The sequence below is a fragment of the Mastacembelus armatus genome, chromosome 15 (assembly GCF_900324485.2).
Source record: "Mastacembelus armatus chromosome 15, fMasArm1.2, whole genome shotgun sequence".
Taxonomy (NCBI): Eukaryota; Metazoa; Chordata; class Actinopteri; order Synbranchiformes; family Mastacembelidae; genus Mastacembelus; species Mastacembelus armatus.
In genome coordinates, this window is record NC_046647.1 from 12,748,332 (window position 1) to 12,758,976 (window position 10,645).

Here is a 10,645-nt window from a genome sequence, read left to right on the forward strand (position 1 = left end):
TTAATACATTCTCACCAGGGAGTTGGGACTGTCCATGAAATCCAAACATGTGGGTGAATCACAACAGGTTAAGGGATAGGAAAGGGAAGATATTTACATTTCTATTACATCAAATTATGTTTAATTCCTGCTCTTTCTAGTAGAGTGCTACTAATATTTTTGAATGCCATGAAACTATTTAACAAAGAAAGTTGTAATAAAACTGCTCAGAGCACACAGTAATGCCATAACAACGAAGGGTCTCAGGTATGAATCATAGTCCATACAATGGATAGCTAGATGTTATTCGCAATAAATAGGTTATTTAGTATTTAGTTAACTAACCAATACCCTACTCAAGGTCCACTAATTTGTTTTTTCTGGCCGCCAAAACAAAGCCTGAGTTACATGTGGAAAGTGATTTAACATTGTGATGAATAAAGCGAGATTTGGTGAAGTACTTGTGTTGACAAGAAGCGAGATGGCGACATCTGCTGGTCAAACAGTAACACTGCAGTTCTGTTCATGCAACAGTGAAGAAATTTTGCCTTGTTCAAGCAATAGATCGGATAGATTTACTTACCTCTCGAGTCTAGGCGTCTAAATGTATTTTTTAATTTTTTATCTTTAAACCTATTTTTTCAGTTTTTTTGCGTCTAAATGTGTCTCTATGGGGACGACACATGTGACGTCACTTTCTAAGCGACAGGCTCGTCTGGAGCTTCGCAGACTGCTGGGGGGGTAACGTGACTATTTTCAACCCCGAAAATGGTCAAATCGGGGAAACTTCGATCTGGAACAGGCTCGAAACTTAAACGGTGGAAGAAAGGACACAGTAGCGACTCAAACCCCCAGACGAGTCGTTTTCGGCAGGCTGCTAAAAGCCGCTTCTTCAGCCGACCCACCGGTAAGCCTCACATTACACGTGGGTCTATGGCTAGTGCTAACATTAGCTAGCGTTGGCTATTTAACATCACCAGCCAAGGTAACTTTAAACGCTGCGTCAGTAAATGTTCATACACAGTACTAATGAAGCTGTCCGTGGAGATGTAACTTCCTATCCTACTGTCGTTTCCAGTTGTTCAACTAAAATAACTTGTCAGTCACTGTAGTTTTCCTGTTTGAGAAGCTGAAGTATTAAAGTTAACGTTATGTGTTGACCAGAAACACTCATCTAGCTAGTTGTTTCTGTTTATCCAATGTGCTTATGGTCATCCTGAAGGTACTTTTAACTTTGTGTTGTAACCTGAGGATGTTTACATTGAATGACAGCATTAAAAGGTAACCATTAGATAGTAGGTGTCCTCTGGCGAGTCACTTATTCGCATATACATAAAACAGGTTGCTTCCTTTGACTGTATGTTTATAATCGTAGTTGGTTTGTGTTGTTCTTTATATAAAGGAGTTCACACACTTAAAGCAGTAAAGTCAGCACACAGCCTTAGTTATCTCATGTCAAATGAAGTGTGCTGGGGTACAAAGGTAAAACAGGTAAGGGTCTCTTCCCAGATAAGTTAGTAGAGTACTATACTCTAGTTGCCTGACCCCCAATTGAGCTCATAACTTATAGACTGTAAAAATTTGTAAATATACCAGAGTGCAATATTGTCCGATTTTACTTTATATTTTGTTCCAGTTCTAATATATTTAGTTGTAAAAACCTTGTTTTTAATGTTTCTATTCAGCCCCCCCCCCCCCTTTTTTTTTATCTTGTACCTTGCTTGCTGCTTTGACTAAGTGAATTTCCCTGCTGTGGGACAAATACAGGTTCTTGTTACCTTACCTTAAACTTAACTTACCCAAAACTTACTTTAAACTTAAACTCAAACTTATCTTATGCCTGTGCTTCAAGTATCTGTGTATGTCAGTGTTATCAAAATTCACCTGGATCAAAATGTTTTAAGGTAGACAAAGGTTTGCTAGACAAAATGGTAAAAGTCATTTAAAAGACCTGGACTGATGTTTAAAAGTCAAAACCCCATCATAGTAAGGTTACAGTGGCTGTATTTATTATGGGCCCTCTTATGGGGATGTCTGCTTTATGTAATGATGTGTGTTTTCCCCCATAGAAAAGAGCGATCTAACAGTTGATGCTCTTAAGCTACACAATGAACTGCAGACAGGTCAACTGGAGCTCAGCGCAGGCGGCCGTAAAGATGCCTTCATGGAAGAAGGACCAGAAGAGGCTTTGTCAGAAAGAACCTCGGGAACTTTCCTCAGCGGCCTGTCAGACTGCTCCAACCTGACCTTCAGAAAGGTGCAACGCTTATGGGAGTCCAATTCAGCTGCTCACAAAGAGGTAGACATTACACTGAAGCTAGTTAATTTATTCTAACTTAGAATTTCAAATTCAATATGCTGAGCATTTCTATGGCTGTAACATTGTGGCCTACTGTGGCTCACAGATCTGTGCAGTGTTGGCAGCTGTTACTGAGGTGATACGTGGTCAAGGAGGGAAAGAGACTGAAACAGAGTACTTTGCTGCCTTGGTGAGTGCAGTCTTTTTTCAGTGTGTTTGCCAAGACATTATCAAATGACTTGTGTAGTGTTGAAAAATGATAGTGAAGCTAGGCGTCATGTTGAAGATGAAGCATGTCTGTGTGGTTTGCAGATGACCACCCTGGAAGTAGTGGATTCAGCAGAGTCACAGGCTGCAGTGGCGTACCTCCTCAACCTTGTCATGAAAAGGTCAGACTTCAAAACCTTCATTCTCCAAACTAAAACCTGGAGTCATGTAAAAGCTAATTAGATATTAGTGGATTTAAAAAAAAAAAAAAAAATCTGATTGGTGTTCCTTAGGGTCCCTGCACCAGTGCTCATGTCTAAGTTCTCAGACACCACTAAGGCTCTGATGGACGTCATGTCTAAACAGGCCATGTCTGAGACTGCCTCGGCTCTTAGATGGGTGAGAATATTTTTTCTCTGTACCTGTTTGTCTCTTTACTGTTCATTGGTGAAATCTGCTGCAGACATAGATTTTTTTATTTTTATTTTATTTTATTTTCCATCTATAGATCCTGTCATGCCTGGCTACCTTATTGAGGAAGCAGGATGCATCTGTCTGGAATTATCCATCCACTCTTCAGGCTTACCACGGCCTGCTCAGCTTCACAGTGCATAGCAAGCCTAAGGTCTGTCTCACCGGACAACCATGACCTCAGATGTATCACACTGAATCTAACACCATGTTGTAACACTTGTACTGTTTCATTTTTGTCCACCTTTTCCTCTCAGGTTCGTAAAGCAGCACAGCAAGGTGTGTGTTCCGTTCTCAGAGGTAGTGACTTCTTGTTTACTGATAACACCCCAACCCATCACCCTGCTGCGGTGACCACAGCCAGGTTTTGCATCAAAGAAATGGAGCAGGCAGGAGGTACTGTGATTAAAAGTTTGTGAATATATGATTGTACAGGAACTTTGGTTTATATCTAGTTTCTCCCTCAGGCAGCAAAGAGGACACCACCACACTTCATGTTCTTGGTCTCCTAAAGGAGTTGATGGGGACATTTCCTCTGGGAGCTGTGAAGTCTTGTTGTGAGACCCTGCTCCGAGTGATGACACTCAGCCATGTGGTGCGAACACAAAAACATTCACAAGTGCAACCAGATACCAGCTTCATCTTAATGGTCACTCACATTATTTTCTCGCTGCATTTCTGGTTGTAGATGGTGACAGCGAGTGCCATGCAGGCCTTCCACAGACTGTTCAGTGGGAAGCCAAATGCTTCTACCCTCTCAGCCGAACTCAACGCGCAGATCATCACGGTGAGACAGTGTAAACAAAACTCATGTGCCATAGTTGTAATGCCAAATGTGTAAAATCTCATTCTCGTTTTCCATCCCCAGGCTCTGTATGACTACCTGCCCAGTGAGAGCGACCTGCAGCCTCTGTTGGCCTGGCTGGCTGTAATGGAAAAAGCACATGTTCATTTGGCAAGGTAAAATTGTATTGTTTTTATTTATTTATTTTTGTAATCATTACATTATATGTTTTCTGTTTAGATTATTCAGGCTCGGGGACTCCAGCAGATCCTCGTGACCCTGGTTAGGGATAAGCGGGTATAGATGATGGATTATTCAGGATTAGTGCTTCTTTTGTTTAGTTTGCAGAGTTCCCTGAGCTTGGGTCACCTTCCTCGCCTCTTCTCTGCTGCCATGTCCTGCCTGTTGTCACCTCACACACAGGTGGTTTCTGCAGCAACCAACACATTAAAGGTAAGGAAATTAATTTCACGATGTTCATGTTGATAAAGTAAGTAAATTATATTTATTTAGCACCTTTCTGGATAAAAATCACAAAGTGCTTCACATAAAAACAAAAATGAAATACAAGACCAAAATAAAATGACAAGAACATCAAAACAAAAGTAAATAAAATAAGGCAGAAACACAGTAAGATGCTGCACTGATGCACTACACTGAAAGAAGATAAGTCTTCAGCTGCTTTTTGAACATCGAGTCCACTGAGTTCGCAGATCGTAGACTGGGTGGCAATAGGTTCCAGTGTGTGCAGGACTCTGTTCATCATTAAGTCTGCATTTAGGGATAAATAAGCCCTGATCAGTAGACTTGAGAATCTGACTGGTGACATAAAGGTGATTTGGTTTGTCAAGCCTCGAGTCAGAGATGTTCACATGTCCACAAGTCATAGGCTGTGGGCAGCCATCGCTGCGGCGCCCGGGTCCAGTGCTTTGCTCAAGGGTCTCACCTCAGTCGTGGTATTGAAGGGTAGGCAGAGCGCTGGCTATTCACTCCGCCCCACCAACAATTTCTGCCATGCAGCTTTCGGGTTACAAGTTTGACTCCCTATCCATTAGGCCACAACTGCCCCTAAGTCAGTTGGTAGTTTTCATTTTTTACAATAGATGCAAGATCCTAATGAATTATTTTTCTCTTTCAGACATTGTTGACTGAATGTGTTGCCCCACGCATGGAAGAAATGGGAAAGATCAGTGGCACAGTCTCTGCAGGAAATCCCTCCTATGTCTGCAAAATGTTTCGGTAAGCATCCCAAGCTAGTCTCAGTCATCCCTTTTTATGTGTTGACACTACTTGTGAATTTTCATCATGATAATTGTGGATGTGTATGTTCCAGTATCGTAGAAGAAGGACTGTCCTATCGCTTCCATGCCTCCTGGCCATTTGTGCTGCAGATCCTGGGATGTTTCTATCGAGTTGCAGGGAAACAGGCTCACCCCATCATGAATAAGGTAAAGATATTTAACTACGCAAGTAAGGAAAAGTAAGTGTGCTTGAGTCTTATAAGAATAATTTGTCTTGTGTTCTGGACAGTCTCTGCAGTCTCTGGCAGACCTGCGCTCCACTCCTCAATTTCCCTTCAGTGGTGAGTTGGACCTGGCTGTTGGAGGAGCTATAGAGAGCATGGGGCCTGAAGTTGTGCTGGGTGCTATTCCTCTCAACATCACTGGCTATGAGTAAGGGCACATACATGGACACAAAGACTGTGGAACGGCATTCTTATCATTACTGTGTAATAAAAAAAAATTTAAAAAAAATTTTGTCTTTTTCCACCAGGGATGACTTGGAGTTTCCACGAAGCTGGCTGGTGCCAGTCATACGGGATCATGTGAAGAACACTCACCTTGGTTTCTTCACTTCTTATTTCCTCCCTCTGGCCTCTACACTCAAGCAGAGAGGTAATTCAAGTGTGTGGTGCTTCCCTGGGGTAACTGGGAAAGTGTGTTTTCTTCATCTGATGACTGTTCTTTTGCCATAGCTGATGAGTTGGAGAAAGCAGGACAGAATCTGGAGGCTAAGGTTTACCAGACTTTACAGCTCCAGGTAAACCTACAGATTAATCTTTGTAATAAACTGAGTAAAGAGACGCAGCAAATGAATTATTCAGATGTACATATCTGCTCTTTTAGATTTGGACCATGCTCCCTGGATTCTGTACATGTCCTGTTGACCTGCTTGCATCCTTCAAAGGCATCGCACGCACACTCGGTATGGCTGTTAATGAGCGGCCAGACCTGAGACTCACAGTGTGCCAGGCTCTACGCACTCTCATCAACAAGAGCTGCTCCACTGGTAGGAAGAGAGGAGGGAATACATAAAAACTGCAGCAGCTCTTTTCTTTGAATTAGACCGTTCACAAACATCCGTTTCTGCTTTATGTCTGCAGAAGAAGAAAAGGCTGAAATGGGCCGCTTCTCTAAGAACTTCCTGCCCATCCTTTTCAATGTGTACAGCCAGCAGCCTGCAGCTGGAGAGCCTAGCACCTTTAGGATGGCTGTACTGGACACCATTAAAGTCTACCTAACTGTCACTGAAACACAGGTCAGCTAAATGTGTGCACATTCTGCTCAGCAGTGTTTTGATATAGGTCAGTGATGAAGCTGCTCATACTGCTTTACATTTAATTACCTTGTTCAATAAGATGTTACTGTTATACTGAGCAGTGTGTATGCCAGAGGTAGAAAGCTGATAGTGTGTTACATAAACAGAGTCTAGTCTCATTTCATGCAAAACTGATAATTTGTGGTAGGTCGTCTTGTCATCGCCGTGTTTCTTGTGCTTGTGTCTAACTGATGAAAACAATAATCCTCAGATGATCTGCAGTTTCCTGCAAAAATGCACAGAAAGATTAAGCAGCAAAGACAGCACTGAATTCACACGGTAGGATATGAAAATTCACGTACTGCTATAAAAAGTTGTCTTATATATTTTACTATAGGATACATATCTGTATACCTTCTCATCTACCTGTGTACCTCCTTCTCTTTTGGCTATCAATACCTCTCAGGCTCTCAATGATGGACCTTCTGGTTGCCATGGCTCCCTTTGTAGATGCAGTCACCATGACTAAAACCTTTGAGCTAATTAGACCATACCTGGAGGTAAGGGTGCCCTCTGTGTGCTTAATTCAAACCTCTTGAATCTGTTGAAGTATATTTCTTGTAAACTCTGTGTGGTGTTGCATTTGTTTCCAGACCAAGGAACCAGGCATGCAGAAGAAGGCATACCGTGTGCTGGAGGAGATGTGTGGAGGAGAGAGAGAGGAGTGTAGGTCGTTTGTTGTGGCCAATCTGGAAACACTTAAACTTGTCTTGCTCGAGACTCTGAAAAATGCATCTTCACCAGCGAAAAGGGTGAGGCTTGCTGCACAGAGAGAAATCAACTGGACACTTGACGGGATTGTTGTTTTACAGTCTTCTCAATTTATATTGATTTTTCTCAGCCGAGGCTAAAGTGTCTGATTCACATCGTGAAGAGGCTCAGCGAGGAACACAAAGACTTTATCGTCGCGCTTCTGCCAGAGGTACACATACAAATTCATGCTGGCAAACACACAAACACAGAGAGCACCGATGTTTCATTTTCACGATGATGTTCTTTCTTTCAGGTGATTATATGTACGAAGGAGGTGTCTGTTGGAGCTCGCAAGAACGCGTACACTCTGCTGGTGGAAATAGGAAACGCTTTTGGCCGCTTCTGTGGGAACACAAAAGGTAACACACTCATCTTTCTTCTGTTGTCTGTATGGACTCAAGTGACTGTAAAGTTTTGAAAATGCTAATTGAATTTCTGTCTCTGATCCAGATGCTATGAAGGAGTATCTGGCGTTGCTATATGCAGGACTCACAGGCTCTGTCACCATGATCACCTGTACAGTGTTGGCGCTAACTCGACTGGTGTTTGAATACAAAGGTAAGCTTGGCAGCACTTTCAGCTCCTCCCTTTTGGTGTTTTGAGTTCATGGATTCTGGATTCAGTCTGGCCAATCTTTCCGTTCCCAGACTCTATAGAGGTGAACACCTTGGAGCAGCTGCTGCACAATATTTGTCTACTGCTGTCATCTCGTACCCGAGAGATAGTCAAAGCCTCTCTAGGCTTCATCAAGGTCATCCTCTTCATAATGGACCCCAAGACGCTGGCCTCACATGTCACTGTCATGGTATGCACTGTACTTTATGGAAACTGGGAGTTGAATTAAATACATTGGTGCCTTGATTACCTGAGATTCATTCATTCGTTCTTTCTTTCTTTCTTTTTTTGTCTTTCCATTTCTTCAGATGGAGGGTATTGGGAACATCAAAGATGATGTGAGGAGACACTTCAGAACAAAACTGAAGAACATCTTTACCAAGTTTATCAGAAAGTTTGGGTAAGTGCTAGACTTTGATATTGCAAGAATCTAATTTCATCCGATTCCAACATTTTCTATTCTTATTGAGATGCAAACTTTTTATTTTTAATTGTGTTTTTCTTAACACAATTAAATAATTTCAATTGGGTAATTTTTGCTTTTTTTCTTCTACAGTGTTTGAAGTGAGTGTAAGTCACTCACTTCACAAAACAAACAAGATTAGTACATAGCAGCGCATGAGCATTCTTAAAATGGAATTAAAATAGAATACGTGATATTTTCTGTCTCCAGTTTTGAGCTGGTGAAGAGCATGCTGCCTGCAGAACATCACAAGGTGCTCGTAAACATCCGCAAGGCTGAGGCTCGTACCAAGAGACGGAAACAGGCTACAGAGCAGCAGGACAACTCAGAGAGTGAAGAGGAGGCACCTAAACCAAAGAGTGAAAGGTACACTGCTCTTCACCTGCTCTTGTTAATTTACCCATGACCTCCCTAAAATCCTCGTCTTCTCCTCTCAAGCATTGAGGACGTCCTTGCAGAGTCAGACAGTGATTTGTCAGAGGACGAGGGAAAAGCCAGTAATGCAAAGAAAGTGGGCAAACGGCAGAAAGGGCGGGCCTGGCTCAAAGAAGGAGAAGATGATGACCCGCTCAACTTCCTGGATCCCAAGGTTTCTCAAAGAGTGCTAGGTAACAAGAGCCTCTTTATTTACCTCTGATACCTGCAGTCTGCTCACATGTTGATTTGACAAAAAAAAAAAAAAAACATTCACTATGTGCTTTGGAGTTAATATGCGTTTGTTTCTCAGCCACCAACCCAGAGATGAAAAAGAGCACTAAGGTTGATCATGGCTTTAAAGTGACCTCCGATGGGCGGCTGATCATTAGAGAAGACGAAGAGGAGGATGTAAAAGACAAAGGTACAGTATGAGGAATCTGATACTGTCCTGTGTATTGCTTTATATCTGAACAGACTGTACAATTAAATATTACTTTTACTGCAGATGAAGGAGACATGAAAGATATTCTGGAAGAAGCTGGAGTCAAGAGTGTGAGTACTCAAACATTTAATTATTTTTTTTATTGTTGCTGTAATTCTATTTTTTATTGCTGTTTAATTTTTTTTAATTAATTTTTAAAAATTATTCTCAGAAAAAGTCACAGAAAAGGAAGTTCCGGGATGACAACTTTGATGAGGACATGGACATCCAACCCCAGTTAAAATATAAAGGTATGTTTAGTACCAAAAATATCAACCCCATACATGGTCAAAATTGATTATAGGTAAGAAATGTATTAGTTTAACATCTGGCCAGGATTTCCAGCCACGGATCTGCTGGAATACAAAGCATCATGCTGATGACATGTTGGCCCATAAATATGAGTCAGACTAGACAACACTCATAAGAATGTCTTTGTTTTCATTAAGCTGGAGGTTCAGGTATACACAGGCCCCTTGGAGGCAGCCGTGACATTGGAGCTGATTACAAGTCAAAGGTGAGTCCGACCACGTTCTAAAACACAAAAGTGCCAGTTAGAAACTGTAAATTTGAGCATCTGTTCTTTGGTTGTACCTTTTTCAGAAAGGAAAAGGAGATGTGAAGAAAAAGGGAAAGCTTGATCCTTATGCTTACATCCCTCTAAAAAAGGCCCAGCTCAATCGCAGGTATGCGCAACAATTGGCATTGTGGAGTCCTGTAAGCTTACCTGACAAGGAACTGGTTTGTATAACAAGGTGAGATGCTCACGTTTTATTCTTTGGGTCCACAGGAAGCGTGCCAAACTGCAGGGCCAGTTCAAGGGCATGGTGAGAGGAGCCCAGAAGGGGGCACTATCTGGAAAGAAAATGCAAAAGAAAAAGAGGAAAGCCTGATGAACACACTTGATATTAATCCAAGGACTTTAAATGTGTTTTGTGTGATGTGTTCATAAACACACAGAAATGTAGGTATACTCTTTGATGGTGTGTTTCTGACCGACTGTCATGGAAGGTAAAACCGGTTTGTTTTTAAACTGTGCCATAATTAACAGTCATAGAAATGCTCTAGCTGGTGTCATACAGCGCTCAACAGTCAATGTTGTGTGCGTGTGCGTGTGTGTGCGTGTGTGTGCGTGTGTGTGCGTGTGTTTGTGTCTGTGACAGTAAAAAAGAAAAGTTGAATGTGCTGTCACTGCCTTGGTGTGTACGGACTGATTGACTAGAAAAGAATCAAATAAATCACCTGTGTCCTGTGTTTACATCAGACACAACTCACTTTAGATGGTGATACAATATTTTTGTGTGCTGCAGTATGTAGACAGACATTAGGGCTGTTTTAGGGAAAAATACTGGTCCTGTGACTGTTAGTTGGTCTCTTGAGGGAGCTGCAGACTTCTGAACTACCAACATTAAATACGTGCATCTATGGATGTGTTTGAAATGACTTATATGCATCATTGGGCTGAAAAGTTAAAAACATTATCTTCAACTTTTCCATGTCAGTAACATAGTGTTATCTCCAGCATTTGGTTAAAAGATTTTTGCCCTTTTATGCTTTTACGTTGACTTTAACATTGTC

At 41.7% G+C, this 10,645-nt stretch overlaps 1 protein-coding gene across 1 annotated transcript; it reads left to right on the forward strand.

The window, feature by feature from the left end:
* The first annotated feature begins 679 nt into the window (after nt 1–679).
* On the forward strand, nt 680–10,616 carry rrp12 (ribosomal RNA processing 12 homolog). Its single transcript, XM_026308677.1, has 34 exons — nt 680–886; nt 2,049–2,278; nt 2,385–2,468; nt 2,591–2,667; nt 2,779–2,884; nt 2,994–3,110; nt 3,214–3,352; nt 3,424–3,551; nt 3,645–3,743; nt 3,825–3,916; nt 4,082–4,193; nt 4,879–4,979; nt 5,074–5,188; nt 5,271–5,413; nt 5,514–5,635; nt 5,716–5,780; nt 5,867–6,029; nt 6,124–6,278; nt 6,550–6,617; nt 6,745–6,838; nt 6,932–7,090; nt 7,180–7,260; nt 7,345–7,450; nt 7,542–7,649; nt 7,739–7,896; nt 8,015–8,106; nt 8,380–8,535; nt 8,608–8,777; nt 8,897–9,007; nt 9,092–9,138; nt 9,240–9,318; nt 9,517–9,584; nt 9,671–9,753; nt 9,858–10,616. Exons 1-34 carry the CDS (start codon nt 748–750, stop codon nt 9,958–9,960), a joined length of 3,870 nt encoding a protein of 1,289 aa, XP_026164462.1. The 5' UTR covers nt 680–747; the 3' UTR covers nt 9,961–10,616.
* Nucleotides 10,617–10,645: the final 29 nt, after the last annotated feature.

What these genes read in the sequence shown, in the direction of transcription:
- rrp12 (XM_026308677.1), top strand. Translation starts at nt 748, where the DNA reads ATGGTCAAATCGGGGAAACTTCGATCTGGAACAGGCTCGAAACTTAAA. An exon ending in CTTCTTCAGCCGACCCACCG is followed by an intron (nt 887 to 2,048) that starts GTAAGCCTCACA and finishes TTTCCCCCATAG; the next exon opens with AAAAGAGCGATCTAACAGTT. An exon ending in GCACATGTTCATTTGGCAAG is followed by an intron (nt 3,917 to 4,081) that starts GTAAAATTGTAT and finishes TCTTTTGTTTAG; the next exon opens with TTTGCAGAGTTCCCTGAGCT.